The 23413-nt window shown below is 36.4% G+C and overlaps 1 protein-coding gene across 11 annotated transcripts in view; it reads left to right on the top strand.

Annotated features, from left to right (window-relative positions):
* The window catches only part of BLTP1 (bridge-like lipid transfer protein family member 1), a 115056-nt gene that overhangs the window by 5410 nt on the left and 86233 nt on the right, over nt 1-23413 (top strand). For 10 of the 11 annotated variants that reach the window (XM_054823250.1, XM_054823251.1, XM_054823259.1 and 7 more), the window contains exons 2-12: nt 2340-2469; nt 6049-6165; nt 7841-7919; nt 8578-8642; nt 13100-13286; nt 14463-14544; nt 15165-15358; nt 19264-19343; nt 20571-20721; nt 21695-21851; nt 22661-22739. In XM_054823250.1, coding sequence (XP_054679225.1) covers nt 2373-2469; nt 6049-6165; nt 7841-7919; nt 8578-8642; nt 13100-13286; nt 14463-14544; nt 15165-15358; nt 19264-19343; nt 20571-20721; nt 21695-21851; nt 22661-22739 — 1288 coding nt within the window. In that variant the 5' untranslated portion in view covers nt 2340-2372. The remainder of the gene's footprint in view (nt 1-2339; nt 2470-6048; nt 6166-7840; nt 7920-8577; nt 8643-13099; nt 13287-14462; nt 14545-15164; nt 15359-19263; nt 19344-20570; nt 20722-21694; nt 21852-22660; nt 22740-23413) is intronic. The other variant, XM_054823258.1, reaches the window with a different exon arrangement.

Raw genomic sequence — 23413 nt, 5'->3', positions numbered from 1 at the left:
TTCCTCTTAACAATCACGATCCAGATCCTGCCTCTCCATCCTCCATGCCATATAAATGCACAAGGACATTATAAAGTGTGTACTACTTAAGTCTCTGTGTCCATCCCCTTTCTATTACACTAATTCATTTGGCTAGAATTGCTTTGTAATCTAAATGGATTAAGCACCTGCTTCCTCTGAGACACATACTGAGACCCCACATCTAGTGCAGGTGTTGCTGCTGCCTGTTTCTGGGTACTTACACTTTCATTGTCATCATAGTCTTCCTCAGGTGACTGAATCAAGGGTGAAGGGTGCCCATCAGTGGGGCAGGGTGTTAAAGGATCAGCTGTGGAGCTCCAAAAACATGTATTGACACGTGATTGACTGATGGGGCATTCCTGTGTTTATTTACATGAGAATAGAAAACATATTCCAGAAAATTTATGAGGATATCCAATTTATGTTTATAAATAGTGATGACAAAAAATTATGAACATGGTCTTTATTTAAATAAGTAACTATCAGGGTTCCTGACTTGCAGTCTCTGAGTTGTCTTGCCACAGTCCTATTAAGAGCATAAGGATATTTCATGTCCTGCCACAGTAACATGTAACATTGGGTAGTAATTTCTTAGGAAGAAGGCACAGGTTGCTTTCTTGAGGGATTAAACAGTGGTGGTGTTTGTTAAGGTGATAGGCTGTCCTCACCAACTGACAGCACTTCCATGGTGGTCTTGATCACAAAAGAGTGACCCTGTTGTCCCTTGGTTAGAAAGGGAAAAAACAAGTTAGTTCTTCCTTTATGCTGAAAGTGTTGATTTTGGTTTCTTCAGTTACCCTGTCACTCACGGGTTAAAGGCTCTTGAGGCTGCCTGCAGAGGCATCATCTGCTTCATAATACAAGTTGACATGTGGGTTTTTTATTAAGGTACTGTGATTGTCTTAAAGCAAATCACAATGCCATTATGTGATTTAATTTGCCATCGTAATGTCCCCTCTATAACAAGCGCTCCACTTTGTAGGGGAGCTATGTTAGGAGCTTCTTTATCATCGCTACTGGAAGCAATGTCTGGTCTTTTGGTGGTGGTTTTTTTTGTTGCTGCTTGTTTCTGTTTATTGCTTTCATGTTCTTTCCTTCCCGTTCTATACCTTCTTACAGAAGAAGTAGTGACCAGATTGTTAGCACTTACTCTTGGGACTCTACTTCTATTTTAGTTTAAAATATAGGCTCTTAGTTCAAGGTACTTTACCCAAATGTAGGGGATAAACAAGTCCATTAAAGGCATGGGGTTTTTTTTTTTTTCCAACTTCTACATTTTGTTTTCAAGTTATAATAGTGAGAGATACTATGGATATTACAGGAAAAAATGGATCAATTATTAGTTTTATTATGAACACTTCTAAATACTGACTATTCCAAAGGTGTTATGCTGCTCAAAAACTAAGGTCTTACCAATGTTACTTAATTTTATGTTCTAGAGCTCTTGATGGAGAGCATTGAGTAGACTTTATTTCCTTTCTTTATGAAGTCTTCATTTTTTTCTGAGGGTTGAATACTGACAGGAGCTGGAAGGTGTTTAAAAAAAAAAAAAAGCATAATTAATGCTTGTTTTCTTGTAAGAAGGCTTGACAGATAATGTCCAAGGGAGAAGACTTCAAATGAAACTAATGCAAGTAAAATACTGCGGTGTAATTACAGATGTTAATTACAGATGTTACTGAGTTGAGCTACTTCCTGATAATCACATTTAATTAATATAACCCAGTTGCAAGTTGATTTATGGGTGGTTTGAATAAGTGTGTAAGATATGAAGGACTGCTCTTCTGTTCTCTGTAACGGAAACACTATGTAGTCACTTTTTATATGATGCAGTGGATTAGGAGGTTATGGGAATTTTCCATAGCTCCTGAAAGTGTTTGCTTCGGCCTTTCCTCCTGCAGGGGCAGGGGTTTCAATCTTATATTGTCTCATACTCCCTTTCTGAATGTTAGAAGGATTAATACAGACTCATTTTTACTTGTATGTTTGGTTACCTTTTGACTTACTGCTATGGTACAACAGTTACATATGCTGTATAAGGCAAGGTACTAAATTTTGAGAGCATATCCTGGCATTCTCTTGATCTATTTTAGGGAGGCACGTGCCTGGAAACTCTGTTTCAGCAAAGATGTGTGGAGCTCTAGAGTAGAAGAAAGGGTAGCTGAGAATCAGGAAGATGTTATTGAAGGAATAAAACAAGTAAATTCATATTTGTGTGCAACAGACTGTTAGAGATTATTTAACGTGGTACATACTCAGTTTTCTCCAAACTGTGCTGTGCTTGTTACTCATTTTTTGTTTGGTTTTTTTACCTCCAGTTCTATAGGTGCTGGTGCAAAAACAGTTTAGCAATGGATCAAAGAAAAAATGATAGTTTTGTCCCAAGTATCACGCAGCTGGAAGATTTCCTAACAGAACATGACTCCAATGTTGTTTGGCTGTTAGTAGGTAAGGTGAATCTATTCTGTTTTGGTTAAATGGATTTTTTTGTGTGTGTAATCTTAAACGCTTCTCTAAATGCTGATATACCAATATCAGATTTTTTACCAAATTACATCAAAACATTGGAAATAGATTTTTTTTTTTTTTATTTGTCATACAGCTGTTTAGTGAGATATGGCAATGCTACTTAAGTAATTCAGAAAGAACTACTACTTCAGAAAGTGCTACAACACTTGGGAGATGTCCAATGTGCAAAGGACGATGCTGTACAACTGCTACTCTACAAAATAAGAATTCACAGACCTTTTCTCCATGAAATAGTTTTTTTCTAACACCAGAGTAAGATGGTGATTAATTATAATACCATAACAAAGGATTAGCATGGTAGCACATGACAGGCAGATATAATAAGTTTGTTATACCAATATGTACGTATCTGCCATTTAATATGCTGTAAATTGAATAGTGATATAAAACTGCTTTGTTTAATGACATATCTTCTAGACTAACTTGTGTGCCACAATAAGCCATTGCATAGTTGGTTATGGGCTGTTTTTGTAAATGTGCCTGATCTAGGTATACTGGGTTTTTTTAACATTAATGCTATTTATATTTGTGCATAGGCACTTTTATTTTCTGAATCTATGAACTGGTGGGTCAGGGAGAGCAAAATAAAAATTAAGTTGTATTCAGGTCCAGATGAGAGTGGTAGAAGTGTGTGATGAATTCAGACTTTTTCCAAAGATAGATAATACCTGCTTTTCAGCTTTGATTCTTAACCTGGTGTGAAGGGCAGCACAGGAAAAATAACTTTATTTTTTTGACTTCTGGGAAGTTAAATCATGTGTGTTGTCTGTTGATGTACTGTAATTATTTTTTTCAGTAGCCCAAACTGAATGAAAATGACATAGGCAAATTAGTGGAGGGTGTCTTCAAAATATTGTTTATTTCACTTCTAATATGTTGGCATGAAATGTTTGTACTCAACATAAAATTCAAAGTGTAATCAAGAGGAAAGTAAGGGAAGTCACCATGCTGATAGTTGCTCATGGTAAAATGTGGAACAGATCTCAAAAATTTGTCTCCAGAAGCTTTGACTTTAGACTTAGAGATGTTCAGGTCTTTCACCAAAGAATAGAAGCATCAAATTGCACCTACAGAATTATCTTTCTCTGGTTTTCCCTCTCTGCACTGGATTCTTAGAGCAAACTATTAGTAATTCTACTTGGAAAGTATGTCGGATATAAACAATTCTGTGTAACAGCTGTAACTTAAACCAAAAGCTTTGCTTAGCTTTCTTATTTGCTTGAATATATTAAACTTACAAATTTCCGTTTCACAGAAGGGTGGGTAGAACTTCAAGAAATAATAGAGTCCATCCCCTTTTTCTACAGGGAGAATGACCTGTATACAATTATGCAGTTTAGGGGAGCTGCTGGTCTCTTGGATTGTAAGAAACCACCTGGTATTCTAGAAACAATTAGACAAAAACCAGAAAAAGCTGGGTAGCCTCCTGTTATTATGATGTTTGGATAGAAACATATTAAAGTAATATTTATTAACTGACTCAGTTTCAACCAGCCATTCCTCCTTTGCTTTCATCTGCTGACCTATGGCATCCTGTTATAAGAGAACAAAAAAAGATGACAGCAGTTCCTTCTCCTGACTCCTGAAACAGCTAACTATTGAGCCCAGTAGAAGAGGTGATGAATTCTGGAAACGAACATGCTCCTGAAAGAGCTGTTGCCCAATTCTAGAATAATTTCTAAAAATCACATGGAGTAAAATTTTTCCAAATGTAATTTCTAAAATGTAGTTTCAGTGAAGAGGCTTTTAAAATCAAGAATATAATAATGAGATGAATACAGTTTATGGGATCTGTCACTTATAGTGGAGACTAAATTTGGTGAGGGAAAAGAAAAGGCTACAATTTGTGACAGAGATGAGACTAGTGGTAAAGGCAATGCTTTAGGACCGTAGTCCGTGGAAAGTGCACTAGTTTGCTGATTTTTTTTTCTCAGTATACGTTACCTTAAGAAGGTACCTTCTTGGCTTTAGGTATCTAGAAGTTAAGTATCTAGTTGAACTTTAATATCAAATTAAGTTTTATTACTGAAATGAGACCCTTTGAGTGTGAGTCATTCCACCTTTCTCCCTACATTGATAGAGGACCAGCAGTGAGTAGCTTACTCATCTGAAAGTGAGAGGAGGTAAACGCTGTCCTTAGAGTGTGCCTTCACTGAATGCAAAGAGCAGTTTCTTTCCTGGGGTGCAGCTTTAACACTCCCTGCCTTGCTCCTGTGTAATCACCCGCACAGATCTGATTTGTTTTGCATGTCAAGCAAATTACCTGTCGAGTATGTGAGCTACTTGAATTTTGGCCATACAGAATCCATTTTCCAGTCACGCAAGTCTTTCTGTTCTGCCTTCTCCTCGTCTTTCAACAAAGTGTAGGCGTTGTTACAAAGCAGTGGAGCATCCCGCTGCAAAAAAATTAAGGGGCAGTAAAAGGACAGGTTGCTTTTGTAATTTTTTTGGGATTTTTTTGCTTTTTTTCTTGAGTAATCATCTGAACTCTGCAGAGCGAGGGTGTCATACCCGTATGCCTTTCTGCACCTCAGCTTTCCCATAAAAGGCACAATTAATCTGAGTTTTTGAGTATGAAGCGTATACATAAATGAAAAACTTCTTTTACAAGTTCAGTTAGTATAATGAGTAGAGATATCTCAAATACAAAAATTGCTTTCTCTCCTACTCTGCTTTAGATGAAACAGTATAGTAATTATCAGTTAAGTGAGTTAGAACTAGTCCATTCCCTGGCAGTCCCATTCCTTTACGTTCGTCCTTCTGGAAGCTTTGAGAACCTTTGTAGTTAGAAATAGGTTACTAGCTCTTAATCAACTAAAGTAAAAATTACTTTGGGGATTAGCAGACCTAATTTTTTTAAACATGTTTCTTATTGGATTGCCATTTCCTTTTCTTCCCTATCAAATTCCATGCTTGAACTGTTGACAGATTTCTGCTGACCCAAGGACTGGTACACTTCTTTCAAGATACAGCAACTTAGGAAATGGTTTCAGATGTGATAATGTTGCTTCCTGTGCTAAGATCTGAAAGATTAGAAATTTAAGTTACAGTTCATGGTGTGGAGAAGGAATGTAGTATGACTTTTGTTGTGATGGGTTTTTTTAGGTTGTTTTGAAATAAATGACTGTGTGGGATAATGGATGTTATGATTCGATCTATGAAATTTAACTTCTTGGATGATAAAGGATGCAATGAACTGTGTGTTGCCTTTTGCAGGTCCTTAGGAGGATGTTTGGGGATTTTTTGGTATTGGGGATTGGAAGAGTGGTGAAGAATCTATACTTTCCCTAACTTTCCATTTCGCCTTCTTTTTTCTCCCCATCTCTTTATACCCTTCTCACACCATCTCTGAAAACACCCGTTACAATGTCCCATGAGTTCAAAAATTTTTTGGAGAGTAGGAAGATTATTCTTGTGCTTTATAGTCTTAATAGGTAAGGCTTTTATCTAGGTTGGCATACTTAAAAAATATTTTAATTCGTTTTAATCTTTCAACAGCGACAATATTGTCTTGTGGATGGATTATCTACTTAACTTACTATAATTCCCGGAACATTGGACTCATTTTAACATTAGTTCTTAACAGATTGTATAAACATGGCTACATCCATATTGGTAAGTAATTACTGTAATGCCACTGTTTATCTACTGCTTTTTATTATACCTCAATTTGCTAAAAACTCTAAGTAAGATCAAAGTGTTCCTTTGTTAGAGTAATTTGAAAATGATCAGCATGGGTTTAATTTAAGAAGATAAAAAGTTCAATATCATGCCTTAGGGGAGGATTCTTGGTGTAGGTAGGAAAATACCCCCTTTTTCATTATTTTATATTAAAGTAGAAGATCGACCTCAGTCCCCCATGGAACCTGCCTGAGCCGCTTCTGAATTTGCCTCATGATTTGTTGTTAAGGGGTGCAGCTTGCCACTCCTCTGCATCTTTGGGGCGGATTATATGGCATCTGTAGTGTGGGTAGTGACCGCTGGAGTGGGCTCAGAGGGGCACAGTGGAGTCTCAAGCCTCAACTCCCTGTTATGGCAGTGTCCTTGCTTTCTAAATAAGCTGTCAGAACAACTGATCATGTTAATTCATACTGGGACTGTGATATGTAGAATTTATACTGCCTAGAACATTTGCATCGAAATCCATTAACTTTTTTTAATATTTTAAAACATTTTTAAATAAAACAGGTCAGTACAAATCACTTGGGCACTCACCCACATTACAAAAATATTTGATGCTGAGTCACAGAGGGCTGTATCCCACAACCTCACTCTGACTGCACTTTTAATTTTCTTTCATTTATTTTTCCACGCCTTCCTCTGTCTGCTTCCCAGAATGGCAATGACTTTAGTTCTGGACTTTTTCTGCAACTATTGATCATAAATGTAGTGAAAACTTAAAAAAAACCCCAACCTACCCATGCCGACCTGCCAAAGAGACCCCTGCAATAATTTGCTTATGTCCTCAAGAATTTAAGAACTGTAATCCAAACCATTTTCAAATCCAACTTTTTGAGCAGCAATATAGATGAAATAGTTATTGGCTGCTACGCTTGATCTATGGGCTTTTATTAAAATTTCTCTGTGAAATTGCTATTAAGTAAAGACAGCTGGATATAGCTCACCAAATATATGGTGTTCTTTATAAACTTAATCAGTAAGAAGAACATAACATTAATTAAATCCCATGATTTACAGCTTGACTCCAATCGATTAATGTTGATTATTTTTAAAAAAAAAAACAAATCAGGGTTTACTTAACTTTCTGTGGGTGGGAAAAGCCTTAGGAAAAATACAGGCCATTGCATTACCTGCTGGTCTTCTCATGCTTATTAATCCTTCCTGCTGTAAACACAATTTCTCATAATAATTGGACTGAAAACTTTATAGCCATTTGAAAAATTATGTTGTCAGGAATCTTTCTCTACTCACAGTCTAGCATACAATGGTTTGATACTTGCAAATATTCAGAATAGCTTTCTCAACTCTTTTTCACGTGCTTCACAAGGCACCTGAATGTTCCTGAGTGACTAGCGTGTCTCGGGGTTGGTCATATTCATGGGTGGTGCCAAACTCAGCACCTTTTAGAGTTGTGTACTTTTTGTCTTGTATGTTTTGAATCTCTGACTTCCCTTTTCCTCTGAAAGTCAGTGTGTTTTCAAAAGAAAAACTTGAGATACCCAGTAAACACATTTTGGATAACTGAATACTAATTATATTCTTCCTGTTCAGAAAATAAAGCATCAACAACTTTAGGCTAATGTCCGATAAACGCTTTCTCTCATGCTAGGTTCCTTTTCATTCTCTGTGCTGTCTGGAAAAGTCATGGTTCGTGAAATCTATTTCATTACAGAAGACATGTCTATCAGGTACAGATTTCCAAGGGAGTCACTCTTCTAAATAGCAATTTCAAATACAGTAAATGTATATGTCTAAATAACACATATCAAAATACTGTCTTACAATTGAGCAATAAATATATTTATAAATGTTAAAAATAAAATGACACTTTTGATGGTAGTATTCAGACATTCTTAGATACTTGTGTTGTTAGCTTATTTGCTGTTGGAGCATTATCAATTGAAAGCGAGTACTGGATAAGATTCTAGTTGTCCTTAATATTTGTAAAAGAAAACGCTTTAGATTTTGATGTCTTTCACACCTTCATGCTCTTGCTCTTAAGTCTGGAAGATATGTTTTGGCCAAGTAGTTTGCATGTATTTATTGGAATTGAGAATAATTTGTTTCATGAACCACACACTAGCAAATAGTTGGTAATTTTGATTCTTACTGTTAAATTTGGAAAGCTCTGAGAAGGCAATGGATAGGGGATTTTATATGAGTCTCAGCTAATGCAGTAATTGTGTAATATTATACTGTATGCTTTATGCTGAAATGTTTTGTGCTTTGCTTGTACACTACTGCAACTGCAGATCTCTGCGCTGCATAAGGCAAGATGTCATGCAACTGCACATAGAATTTGTGATTATCACTCAACTTCTGTTTTATCTAATTTATTTGATTTAGAATTCAAGATGGATTTATCATATTTCGCTGGTGGAAGATGTACAACCCTAAGCAGAAACAGCATGGTAGGTTTCCCCAAAAGGTTTCAAAGTTTAAATGAAGTTTACAGATAGCCTACAGAAAAATGCTTCCTTTGCACATTTGGATGCGTGTAATTGATTTGTTAATATGTGCTGGAAGTACATTGAATCATCAGAAGGTATGGGTTCTTTTACCTGCTTGGTCTGTGTTAGTAGACTAGAACAATACAAAGAAATAAATGCAGAATTCACTTGAACCCTTCTTAAGACAAACCATTAACCTTGGTAGTAGCCTTCATTATCTGTAGTCTAAGCATAACTGACCCTGTATTGAAGTTTATAACTATGATAAATAGAGACCTATGTTCTGGAAGTGATTTTAGTTTTCAAATTTTAGTGTTGTGCTGTCAGTATTTTAGCAAAAGTGTTACAGTAGGGAATGTTCTTTAGTATTTGATAACCCTGTGTCTTGATAACATCTGTGGTCATAGAAGTGGGAAGTGTCAAAAATTAATTTATTTTTCTTCTTTCTCTGTGGCTGAAGGAGGACAATTAACACTGGATGCAAGAGATTAATTGTATCTGCGGAAAACACTGAGAAAACATAAGTAGCCTTGTGATGTGTGCTTAGTCATTTATAGGATTAGAATCTGGTTGAATGAGTCTCAGGTCCTGCCTCTCTCAACTTCTGAAGTGTCACAGCTCCATTGCTATTTCAAGGGGGTCCAGAAATGGCAACTGTCTGCAGTTCAGGAGGGCACTAATTGAGAGGGTCATCGAGCTTTGGAGGGCTTTGTTTTCCCATCTCCCCTTTCAAAGGGGCCTCTGATGGTGTGAAGCCTCTTAGACTTGTCAGCAAGCTTATACAGCTGTTGCTTTGTCAGTACCAACTCAACAGCGGTAGGAGTACTGCATACACGTTATGCAGGTAAATAGGAGACACTGTTCAATCTAGTAATATGAATTAGGATGAGCTGCTCACCTCTTTTTACTGAGGCATTACTAAGCCCCTGAGCTGATAGGACACAATTCAAGTTCTTCATACCATAAGAAGACTAATTCAAAAAGTGAAACCTAGTCTTATAGTTAATTAGATTTTTCCAACCACAGGTTATTGTCCAACAGGTTTTCATAGAATTTTCTTTATCTGCTAGTTAAAACATATTTCTCTAGTGGCTCACAGAATGAAAAAAATGAATTTAACTTAATGTAGTAAAGACAGTTGTGTCTGTCTTTTATGGTGGTATTTTTGCTTGGCAGTATTGCAAGGCTTTAACCTTTTCTGCTGGCATTTAAGACTGCATAGTTAGTGGACAAATAATCCAAGTAATCAAGGAGGTCAGAGGTGTCTAGGTCTGACAACAAAGTAACATGAATAAAATACTCTCTTAAATAATTACTTGTTTTCCTAGGAAAATATAATTTCAGCTTGCAGGTTGTTACTCCTGTCGGTAAGAAAAATCCAGTATTGTTCCACATGCCCATGGAATATGTTCATGTGTTACTGGGAATGTTTTTCCCCGCTAACTGCTTTCTAATCACATGGCTTCTCAGCCTTCTTCCTGATGAGCTGAAAAATGTTGCAGTGCCTGCCAGTTGCTGCTGACCTGCTAAGATCCACTGACTTTGCAAGTCTTATGAGAATACACAAAGAAAGAAAAACTGAGCGAGGAACATGATTTGAGGTTTGTCAGAGAAGAGTGAGGGTTATTAGGAAGAAGAGGCCAAACTCAGAGAACGGTTTCCTATGCTCTGGTGTATGTGCTTTGCAAAATGCTTTACGGTATACTCTTCCTATTGAACTTCTGGTAGTCAATATGTGTTTATGATCACTGGGTAGATTGCAGTAATGGATGTAGGGAAGCATGACTATTAAACCTTTGTATCAGGAAAAGGAAAAATGAAAATGCTTTGCATTCTGGTTTTTTTCATGTTTGTTTTAAAGCAAAGAGAATTATTTTGTTACCACTGTTCTGAGAAGATGAAAACTAACCTATCAAAATTAATGCATTGTCTACTTGCCCTCTGGAATCTAAAGTCAATGTTGCTGTAAGACTTAGGTTGCACTGTAATTTAAGGATGCTTCTCATAAAGACTTAATCACAGTTCCTTGCATAAGAGAAGATTTGAGCTACAAAAAGTTTGCATAATGATTATTGATAACTTGTAATGAAGTTGCATTTTCTGCTTTGTTTTTTTAAAAGTTCCTCTGTTTGACCTAGCAAGTGCAATCTGCTTTTCATCACAGCACTATGTTTGTACTAGGCATGTCATACCAATGTTGAAAGAACTTCACAGAAAAGGTCAAGTATGTGGGTTGTTTTCCTCCTTGAGTTTTAAGTTAAATCAGACTGGGACTTCAGAGTAGGTTTTGTACATACTTGAGAAATGAAAGTGCTTCAGGAACAAAAGTTGGAGGATTGTGTTGTGAATAGGGCACACCCAGATGTCTTGGCTTAGGTGCCACAGTAGCTTATCAATTTTCATATTGTAAAACCATGTGGTGTAGTTTGTGAGGTACTTTTTGAAGGGGGAATACTGTTTTGAGAACCATTCCTCTAGTTTTTATTGTTGGGAGTGACTTGTTTTATGTTCCCATTAAGTTTTATGTACTGGGTGTATTTATGTTCAATTGTTTGGATAGGTGTGATACAAACATTTGAATAAATAATGAATAAATAGTACATCTTGATTAAACTCTGTAGGAGACTAATGTCAAAACCTTGGCTACATTAGTCACCTTGATTCCAACAAATGTTGATAAAACTTCAGTATTTTGCTATCAATGTGGTAGTTAGTTTTACATGACCTACCTATATGCTTCTTTGAATCATTTAACTATATGACATTCCGATGTGCTTGTCTTTTCTCCTTGCTTTTTTTTTCTTTTCCAAAAGTGTCCTAGGCAACCAAGTTGATGTGTGGAGGTCAAATCTTATTTTTGTTATTAGGAAAAAAGAGATAGTTATCTCTTTAAATCCCATTTAAAGAAATGAATTACTAGATATGATTTCATTTAGTTACTGAAGTCTAATGCTTGCCTCCAGGAATTGAAAAATTACATTTATTTGTGTTCTTGATGATTCTGAGATCTCCCAAGTGAACAATTGTGTATTCCAGTCTTTGTCCATGTCATCCTTTGCCTATATCGTACTGATGCAGGTTAATATTACCAACAAACAGATTTGATAGTGTTTTTATGAAAACAGGAAGGCACTGAAACTGGCTCATTAACTTTTTTCTGTCTCCTGTTCAAGAAAAGTGTGATGTCAGTTCTTTCTGGAGACATATTATATTTTTTTATATATATATATATGTATATTAAAAATACATATATTTTTATATATATATAAAATGATATAGAAATATCTGGTAGTTTAGGTGTGAGGGGTAAAAGGTGTGTTGCTGTGTTTGGGACAGAGTGTATAGATGTGTACCATCAGGGGACAGATGAGTTTGTTTGCAAAGAGAGTGAATTTAATAAAGCAGGTGTCTAAACTTTGGCTCTTGGGCAGCTGCATTTCTTCTCTTGACGCTGACCACGACAGCAGCAGTGTACGCTCTGACTTCTTAATTTCTAGTGTCTGTGGGAAATGTTGCCTTCAGTTTGTACCCCCTGAGTTAGAGATTGGGGACTGCTGTAATAACTGTTGATATTTCAGCTTCCTACAGTCTGTTTGACTTAGAAAGACCAGATCAGGTTTTAGAGCAGCGCAAGTCCCTTGAGTGAATGTGTAACGGGCGATCTTTCAGCTGGGTAATTAGGGGGAAATTGTGTGAGCTTTTTCCTCACATTAGCTACATAATTAGGTCATGCTATCGAAGGCAAAAGTATCTCAAAGTATGTCACAAACAGCTCTGTGTGCTATCAGCAGATGTTAAACTAGTTTTTAAGTATCAGCGGGTCAAGCTGATGTTACAGTTAAAATTTTAAATTTATGAAAACGTTGACTGATTGTGCAAAATGAGTATACTAGTACTTACTTCTGCATATTAACATTTTCTGTTTCTCTGTAAGAGAAAACTTTTTCCCGATTAAGGCTTGCTGTACCACAGAGCTTGGCTAGAAAACCATTCAGTTTTTGAGATTGAATTGATCTTAAGTAGTGATATCTGTGCTAAAAAGCAGAAGCTGACACCGAGGCTTCTATGCTGTATATCAAGAGGGATTTTTGTTTGTTTTTATATATGAGACTGAATAACCTCATTTACCATTTTGTGCAGCTCCTGCCTGGATTTATTTTTGGATTGTGACCTAAGGGTGAAATGCCTTTCAGGTTTTATATTTTGTATGCAACTGTCTTATTCGCCAAGTTTTACTGATTTGCTTGGAATGGTGTAATTATTTTGTCGAGTTTTTTATTGCTTTTTAATGTGTAGTTTAGCAGCTGTTCACTACTGTGTAGATTGTTTTTTGCAAAATATGAGTATTTGAAAAACTGTAAATATTGCAAGGGAATGTTGGAATAGAATTAGAAACTCTTTTCCTACTATTTGTTTAGATCCAAAGGCAGAAACACGACTATACATTATGGTGAATGACTTTGAATTTCATGTGTACAACCGTTCTGAGCTTTATGGACAACTTCAAGAACTATTTGGCTTGGATCCCACAATAATTCCAGCAAAGAAAGATGATGAAAAAGCACAAGTAAATGGGAGACAGAGAACACATACAAATCTTGAAAGGTAAATTATTATTCATGTTGCTATTTTGTTGATGCTTTGTTCTGCAAAGTGCTGAACTAATTGGGTAATGTTTTGTTAACATATGCTCTGGAGGCCAAATGGTTGAAGCGCAGCTGAGAGAGAAATTGCATTGACAAGCTCGACAATCTAAATCTTTTTCCTTTCCTCAGACTTCCTACCATAATAATTAAAAAACACAACCAAACAAACCAAACACTCCTTGTTTAATGATCAGAGACAGGTTGAAAAATCTATTTGAAGCACACTGTGGAAAAGGAGCATGTGTTGAAGAGGATTATGCTTGCAGAATAATAATGGTATTACTCAATAGAAGTTATAGCTGCTGGAGACATTGAATAGACAAAATGTGAGGATATGTATGGTGTTGGGAGGACTTAGTGGTTCTTGAGCTTTAAACTCGAGCTGATTTCACAAGTTGTCTTTTGTATAGCTACACAAACCTTCTTTTCTTATTTTATTCCTCTTTCTGGGGTACCCCAGAAAACACGGTGCGGGTCTATAAGGAATTCTACGTGGCTTATGTGTAGTGGAGTCCGATATTCAATAAGAAGCCTGTCTTTGGGCAGAATCACAGCAGACTGATTTATTGGCAGGAGCAGGGAAGATCTAATGAGACTTGAGTCCTTCCACTGCTGCTGGCCAGGCCAGTATGTGTTACTATATTACGTAGTGGGCAGCTTCAGGATGCTGTAGCAGTCCTGAGTTTGGGTAAAGGCTGGGCATCCGAGCCAACCTCTTCATGTTTTCATCTTACACCCTTATTGACAGGTGCAGGAAGGACTTCTGCCATTGGGAAATGAAAAATCCCACACCAAAAACCTAAAAGGGTTGTTTTAGGAATATTTAGAACAGACCAAGTTCCTTTGAGGAAGATTTTTTTTTTAACTATTGCCCTGTGTTAAACATCACATGCTTGTTTTCTACTTGTGTCAACTCAGTATACCAGCACCCAAGGCGTAGCTGCATATGCTTCCTGCTGTTCTTCCAGGCTCTGGAGGAGGCTGCAGTAGTCTGCTAGTAGGTCCCTTACAGGAGACGCTCCTGGGGGAAGAAGTGTACCCTGAGAGCTGTGTACTGAAGACCCCTAGAAGAAAAGGTTGGTTAGTTCTTCTGCAGAAAAGACAAAATAATAAGCCCCTTTTTTTTTCCCCATAGTGTTAAAGTAAAAACAGAGTCTCAAGATCCTTCTTCTTCATGGAGATCACTTATTCCAGTCATTAAAGTCAATGTGAGCACGGTAAGTGAGACCCTGATAATGAAAATATTTAGCAGTATATCCTTAAAATCAGGCTTGCTGTTCATTTTTCTTATACATTCTTTTTGAGTTTTTGTTCTCCTTCATGCTTCAAAAAAGTTTTAAAATGACACCACCAGTGCTCCCTTGACACAGTCCCAAATCCTGCTGGTGCTGATGGAAACGTAGTTATGTTCTCTGTTTTGGGAAATACTTGTCTTTTAGACTTTTAATGATTTCAAGAATATCACCAAGTAATTAAGCTAAGTAATGAGTGTGGTACAATGTGTGGTGTGTTGGATTTTGGGGAGATGTTTGGTTTTTTTTCCTTCGTTTTTCTTTTCTTCCCTGCATCTTTTAATAGGGATATTTTGAAACATTCCTTAAAATTTGATGTTTCATCCCAGAAAAAACAGAAAAACTGTTATTGAGATGATAGGAGATAGAATATCGAGAGTTTAATGTACAGGGTAGTGTTTTTACACATGCACAGATTATGGCCAGGATTTTTGTCCAGTCTTTATTTGCATATGGCTGGTTAAACTGCATTATTATAGCTTAGTATATACATATATATAAAAGAGCAGTGCATAGTGGGTAATTGGGTTTTCTCTTTGATCTAGGGTCGCTTGGCATTTGGGAATCATTATCAGCCACAAACACTTTGTATTAACTTTGATGATGCTTTTTTGACGTATACCACAAAACCACCTTCGAGCCACCTTGATCAGTTTATGCACATTGTGAAAGGAAAATTGGAAAATGTTAGAGTCATGCTGGTTCCAAGTCCAAGATATGTTGGTCTTCAAAATGATGAGTAAGTTTTGGGGGTTTTGTTTCCATATTATTTTATTCTTTATTTTACGAAAACAAATAAAATATTGGTTGTGTTTCTGTGACTTTATTTTTCTTAGTTTGTTTAGACAGTTGGCAGTTTTACCACTCTGAAGGTTTTAAATGTTAGATCTTTGAAACTATTTTATTTATGGAGAAAAGTACTGATTCTCTATCTCATTGTAGATTTTTTTGTATGTGTGTTCTGCTCTATGATTAATATCCTGCATTCAACTTTTATTTTCCTTCACTCAGGTACTATAGCTGTATGCAGGCTTTGACAGCACTAAATTTCTGGGATAGACGCAAGGTTTAAGGTGTTGACTTCTGTAGACCTGATTTGCATATGGTTTGGAAAATATTTTTTAAAAATGGGCGAAAGCTGTGCAATACTTGCTGTAGCAGATATCATGTTATCTTTGAAGGCAGATTGTTGATGCATTTACCTCTGCGTATTCCACATAAGCGGGGTTATGCAGCATTAACAAATTGTATAGTAATGAGTCAAAAGAAAGGGTGCTTGCATAAAATGATTTGACACTAGGATTCTGGTTTTATTACACTTTAACCAGCAAGACGTTTATGTGCATACTGTATTAGCATTCTTGATTGATTTGGTATGAACATCATAGCCAGAATTTTCTGCGTTATCTTATTTAATGCTTACAGTATTATAAATTCAACAGATAATTTGGACAAACCTGCTAAATTTCAGTCTTTCACAGGCATTATTTGCTCAACAAAAATTAAATTATGTATACTATCCTTGGACAATTATGTGTATGAGTTTATGTAAAATGATTATACCTATTTTATATCTCCTAAGCAATGAATGAATTACGATGTTTGGAAATAAACTGTACCTTAATTGGCTTTGTATCAGCAAAATACTGCTGTCTATAATATGCCTTTATATGTTTTCAAATAACATTCTGTGGATGTGTACAGAATCTTGCTCTTCCAACATGACGACAAAGGAAATTTCTCCAATTAATATTGAAAACAAACAAGATTGAAACACAATAGGATTAAGATACTCAAACTATTAGCTTTTTCTCCTGCTTCCGCTAAGTATTTTCTTTTTATGCTGTTACCATCCCTACAGCTCTTGATGGCTGAAGGATGGCATGTGTGCAGAAACCATATGCCCTAATTTACTGGGTAGATTCAACAAACGACCCAGTTCACTGGAAACTGGGAATGTTTGAATCTATAGAGCCTGCCGCCTTCTGCTTCTTTGGCTTAAAGATTAAGCCGAGTGTCTTAACTTTCAAAAACTCCTGCAGGCAATGCACATATAAAAACTAGCTAAGTAACTTGATGAAATTTTAACAGACTGACTAATCAATACAAACATCAAAAACCCACCTTGAAAACTGTCATATTATATTACAAACAGACGCCTCCATCACTTCTTGCAAATAAATCCTCCAAAATCCAAGGAAAAAAATGATTGTGCTAGGAAAAGCAGATCAAAGCAGAACAAGATTGGAGAGCAATGACTAAGTCAGCAGAATGAAAGTGGGTTTTGGGTTTGTTTGTTGTTGTTTGTTTTACTCCTTATCCCTTTCCATTTATTCTAAGACCTCATAGCTTTCCTCCAGAAAGTGGTGTATGGCAAACGTGACGAGGATGACACATGGTAGTGGGTGTTTGACAGAAGGATTTGACCATTCTGTCAGCTCCTAAAGCTTGCCTGTAGATATTTCTCTCTTTCCTATAGCTAAATAACAGTTTCCGTTAGGCCGTGGAGTGAAGTCAAATTGTCCATATTGAAGAAAGCTTAGCTCAAAACCTTTTCGTAATTCTATTTAAGGTAGTGTTTTAGATTAAAACAAAATTATTAATTATTCTAAGTCACTATAGGTAAACACAGAAGTAAACAATTGTTAAATCTGGCCTATGCATTCATACTTTACTGTTTTAATAAACATTATTGCAATGTAGTTTCTCTAATGTAATTGTATAGGCTTAGGTAAATGTGTATATAGTGTTTCGAGATATATGCACTCTGTGCTGCCAGAGAGGGGAATGCGCTTCATGTGAAAGCTCTATAGTATTCTGGATTTCATGGAACAAAACACATACTACATGGAGCAGCAGGGAGTGAGTACAGTTTTCCATCACAGCCAGGCCACCTCACGCTGTGGCTGGCTGACCTCATGGTGAAATGATGAGCTGCTGAAATGAGATGTAGCCTTTGCCTGACAGCGAGTCCCGCTGGGGCTGTGATCGGACAATGGCAAATGATTGTATTGGATGTAGAAGTTACTGTCAGGCTCCTCAGTTTTGTGAGTGGTTATGTTATGTGAGCTTCCCCTCTCTTGCTTCACAAAGCAGAGTGGCTTCCTTGGAGTGCCCATTGGTGGTACGCTGAGCTCGAGAGGCTGAAGGAACTCGCTCACACTGCTGTGCCTCAGTGTGCTTTCCAGTCTTGCTGACCTGTGTGTGCCTGCTGAGGAGTGTGGGCAGAATAAACTGAGCTCTTCCCATGAACTAGTATTTATATATCTAAATGCTTCCCTTCCTGCTTCTATTCCTGAACCACTAAACAATTTTTTTTCACATCTTGCTCTATTTGCATCTCATTGGGGAGGCCAATTCCGTTTTTGACAGGGAAAAGAAATAATTGGAAAATTGGGAGTGAAGAGAAAGTATTTCATCTTTCACTGCTGTTGTTACTTTCCAAGTAAAATTGATTTCAAGGTTCCTGTTCTGTTGCTTTTGAAGAAGTTCTGGCAGTACATGGGACCTGCATCTTCTGTTTTCCATATTTTCTAAGCTTCCCTGCATTTGAGCTGTGGTAAAATGGGCAATGTACTTCTAACAAGTCTCACTCTTAAATCGTGTATTTCTGTCCTTGGAATTTTCTTTTTTTGTTAAAAGGGGACAATTTATAAAAGTGACTGAAAAGCGGCAAAACCATCTTCTGCAGTAAAAATAGAATTTTCACACGATAATATTATTACTACTATATAATGTAATATTATGTAAATTAACATGGTAACATCGTAAGAAAGGGATTGTAATATAGCAATATAATAGTGTTAGGAGAAGTGTTTCATGTATTAGTTTTATGACTTAGATCCTTTTATATTGAGGGAAATGTTATTAAGGAAGAACAGCCTCTTCTCTTTTTTTTTTTTTCATAAACTAATGGTCTAATTACTGAAGATGTCTTGTCCCTTTGGTTTAGAGTGCTATTTTAGTAAGAAAACAATTAGCAGGTGAAAGAACAATATAGGACAAGGAGAAAGGAACTCTCGATGGAAAGAAACATTGAAAGTAAAACTTTGGTAGTTGGTTGTGGTTTATAATACCAGAGAAATGTCTTTGTGGAGAGGAACCTGGCATCTTCATGACTGAGTTAACTAAATTTTTAAGTTACTCTGTAGTAGTAATAATAATAACAGCAACAACGTAATGATCAAGTATTTTTTTGCAAATTAGGTTAGACATAGCCTAGAATATGATAGTTGCCTTTCTGATAGGAGACCTGAGACCAGACAGACTTGAATATTTGCAGTGTTTGTTTTCAGAAGCTCCTTTAGTCTGTGGCTACAGTCAGTCAGGCTGCTGGCAAGACCAGTGTAGACACATGGAGCTGGTGTCTTGGGATCACATCAAGCTTGAGTCTTAATCACAAAATCTGCCTGGTCAGGTACCACATATACTGTATCTCCACCATTGGCTTGCTTGATACAGATAGCAGTTTTATTGATGATTCTATGGTTAAATATGTACTACTTCCAAGCTGCAAGTGAGCCTGACCTATGTAATCCCTTCCATTATGCTTAATATGTTGCATTAAAAATTACTTGAATTCATAAAGATTAATCTCAATGCATTGCTTTTTAATCTTTATCTTTGCACTCTTTTCCATTACAGGCCACCGAGGCTGATGGGTGAAGGTTTTGTTGTAATGCAGTCCAATGATGTTGATATCTATTACTATATGGATGAACCAGGTACCTTCTGTTAAATACAAAGATAAAATTTTAAGGGATTTGAAGGCTGTTTCTTTATTTGTCTGGACTTGCTAGACAATTTCTCTTTTTTTTATGCTGAAAGAGTTAGTGTAATGTTTTAGAGCCAATAAAAGTGTTCATAAGCCTACTTATGAACACTTATAAGTTCATAAAGTATTTTTTTCTGTAAATGAAAAAACTTACACTGAAACAAATGGGAGAGAGTTCATGTGTTTCATGTTTATAAAGGAGTGAAATTTTGAGCTGTGTTCTTTTTAATGGTTGTTGTCAGCTTCTAGACCATTTCATGTAAGAGGCCTGGAGAATTCCATAGATGAAATAACTGTATGTGTAGAACTAATGTTTTTATCAGTGAGTAGTTCTGTATAGAAGTAGATACTCTGACAGCAGTGCCTTCCACAAGTCTATAGGCAACGTGGAAGCAATTAATCTTGATACTTATTCTTGAAACAAGTTATGTTTTAAGCTGTAAACTTAAATGATGTGGGTTTCCAGAAGTACTTCAGGAGTGGGGACAATTTATAGTCAATGCCTACTGGGGTTTTTGGGAAGTTTGTGTGATGCATCCATTTCTCATTATTGCGGTGTCTGTCTTTTTCATTTTAAATCCGGTGCATTATATTACCACTTTATTTTGTTGGAGTGTTTTTGGTTTGCAAAAGCTTTTGCTCTGACTCCATTTAAAGTATTGCCTGAATCTTGAACAAAGGTAACATGTTCAATAATGATGTATACTGGTGTAGAACAGGTGGCAATTTTGGATCGTTCCTGAATGCTTGAATTTTTACTAGCATCTCTGGGTCTACAATAGTAAATCTTACTTTTTATTTACTTGCGTTGTCTGTAAAAGTGATTTAATCTTATTTGTTTCCAAACTTGGTTTGCAAGTTGGATTCGGAACTGAATGTGGATGTATGAAAGCCTGTATTGGTAAAAAGCACGCTTAAGAGCTAAAACTGCTGTGTATGTCAGCATTTCAGTGACATCAGTGAGCAGTGCTTCAGAAAATCCTGAGGATTTTTGGTCATATTCTTGCCCTTCCCCTGGGAGTCTGCATTGAATTGTGTCTTGATATTTATGTACCGTAGTGGTCTCAAATAAAACTGACATCAGGATGCTTTAATTGTCTTGTGCTTAGCAAACATTTTTCATGCTAATTTGAAGCAGCTTCCTTTAATAATCTGTTTATTATATTATGTAATACAGGTCTTGTACCAGAGGAGACGGAGGAAAGTAATGACGGAGAAGCAAACAACGAAGACAGCAAATTACAGGATCTGCCACCATGTTGGGGTTTGGACATTGTTTGTGGAAAAGGAACAGACTTCAACTATGGACCTTGGGCTGATAGGCAGAGGTATTATCATGGTTTACATCTTCAGCTCTAATCTTTAATATCTATTATTATTGAGAAAACATTCTAAAGTTTCCAGTGTGTGATTGCTGAGACTGCTAATTTGCATGGGGTAGACTAGGCAGTCTAAACCAGAGTCCTGCCACAATGGTATTAGTATTAGTGAATTCGTTGTTGTTTATCTTGTCGGCCTTTCAAAGTTAGGATCACTCAGTGAATTTTTATTGTTAGATTAATAAATTATGTTCCTGTTTTTTGTGAACAGAGTAGTTCTACTATTTATCAAGCATTACATACCTAAGGGTTTAACCTTTTTATTGGTTACCTTTAGGCTTGTCAAGCTCCTATTAGCTCATGGATAACAAAACACTGCATATTGATGAGGAAAATTTTACGGAAGTGCAAATCTGGCTATGAAAATAATGGAGGTGGGATAATTTATCCCTCCTTAGGAGAATCAACTGCTTGATGCAGTCTCCAAAGTATCTATTATCTAGCTATTTTAGTGACAAAATGTGAGGCCAGAGCTCTACTACTATTCTTTACTTAGCCCTTGATGTTTGTGCGTGAGTGTTTCTCGTGGAGACAATAGGATTGTTTAGAGAGTAAAGGACTATTAAGTAAAAGTGACATAATGAGTGCTTTCCTTCTTTTCCCCCTATTAATTACAGATTGATACTTCTCTTGCCCTCCATTAATTCTCCTGTGAAACTATTATATTAACTGTCTCTTAGGAGTATGAGGATGGCAGACCAAAGGGTAGTCATTAGATATGACAAGAGTCCCACGATGAAGACTTTAAGCAAATGTTCTTTCTTACCGCATTCAGTGGTCAGCTAAAGACTTAGCTCACTGGAAAATAATTAAGTGAACCAAATAGATGCATAAATATTTATAAATGTATATATATTTCTTCAGTGAATAAAAAACAACTCTTTTTTTTCTTCTCTCTCCCCCCCACCCCGCCCCGCACTAGGGATTGCTTGTGGAAGTTTTTCTTCCCACCAGACTACCAAGTTATGAAAGTCTCAGAAATTGCTCAGCCGGGGAAACCAAGACAGATCCTTGCTTTCGAACTGCGGATGAATATTATTGCAGATGCCACCATTGATTTGCTTTTTACCAAAAATAGGGTAAATAACGGAAACTTACCTAGAAAATAACTTGTCTATTGTGATTACACTGTGCTTTTTGGTTATGTGTATTTTTACTTGTCTCAGGTATTTATTACAGAGCTATGGTTTTAAAAGCTAGATTTTTGGTTTAGTCTTCCATAATTATGGGCAGCCTCTTCAAAAAGTAATATTGACTGAGAGGCATTAATATGTTTTGGCTTATTTTAAGTTTCTTTTAAGCCTTAAAGCTCCATCTTAGGCCATGCCAGCTCCTACAGTCTTGGGGTTTCATGATCTGAACATTTCCTGTGCAATCTTCCATTATGATGAAGCTCACCATGATGAAAAGATAATTTCTTCTGATATTGGATGAATATCTGATATTTCTGGAGAGATGATAGTGGGAGAACAAAAAATGCATATGTATAGGCGTTTGGATTTTTCTTTCACCTATTGATACTTTTATAAAGGGGATATAGTGTGACTGCATTGTACACCTGTTTTTTTTCTTTTTTTGTGACTGAAAGGGTTAGAAAGTGTAATGTTAGAAATATATATTCATCTGCCCTCTTAGGCCTTGGATCAGAATATCTTACACTGTTTCTATTAGTGGACTTAAGACAGCATGTTAAGCCTGGATATGGTGTTATTTGATATCATTACACATAGATATTTCATTAGTAATTTTTCTGAAGGCAAGAAAGACTTAAGTCATCCAGTGCCTTAATCCAGGTGTGGATAATGATAGCCGGAGACTTAAAGTACACTGGTTGATGCAACAAGCCTAGAAATGATGTTTGGACTTTTTTTCCTTTCTTGCAATACAGGAAACTAATGCTGTACATGTAAATGTTGGTGCAGGATCATATTTGGAAATAAATATTCCCATGACAGTAGGTGAAAATGGTGAGTTAAAGCAAAGCTTAATTTGTTTTCCTAATGTTTTTCCTGAACAGTTATCTTAATTCCTATGTGTGTGAATGTCTTGTAGTGTTTTGCCTTTGTGATTGAGATGTATATTCATACGTGAAGGAACAAAAAGTATTTCCTTATACATTTCATTGCAAGATATTAAAGCATGTACATGCTTTAAATAGTTAAGTTATCTCCATGTTTTGTTTGGGTTAGGAAACACAAATTCCTTAGCTACTACACAGTGTATCATTTAACTGTGTGTGTATTGAAGCAGATTACAGATACATTGTCAGCTCAAAGCAGGAAGACATCTTCAGTAGGATTAGCGTAGTAGTGGTGAGAAATGAGTTAGGAAAACAAATTTAATAGTAGTTTGTTTAAACAAGACAAACCCCAAAATCCAAGGTGAAGTGGAGATAAATGTAAAGTTATGGGTATGTTTCTTGCATTTACTTATCTTGTTTGAAGCCCTTTGCTAGATTGTTTGTTCTCTTGATTCTTCCTGGCATATTTGAGTTTTATTTTGCAACTTAAACCCAGATCTCCAGAACCTGAGTATTTCCAAACCCAGCAAGAAGACTGTTGTCATCCCTCCTACATGAAGGCAGAACGTGTTAAGCTCTTAATTGACAAATAGTAGAGGACAGAATTATTATAGTACTAAT

Source organism: Grus americana, chromosome 4 (genome assembly GCF_028858705.1).
Source record: "Grus americana isolate bGruAme1 chromosome 4, bGruAme1.mat, whole genome shotgun sequence".
In the NCBI taxonomy this organism is placed as follows: Eukaryota; Metazoa; Chordata; class Aves; order Gruiformes; family Gruidae; genus Grus; species Grus americana.
The sequence above is the reverse complement of the archived record's forward strand: the minus strand, read 5'-3'. Positions and strand labels throughout refer to the sequence as shown.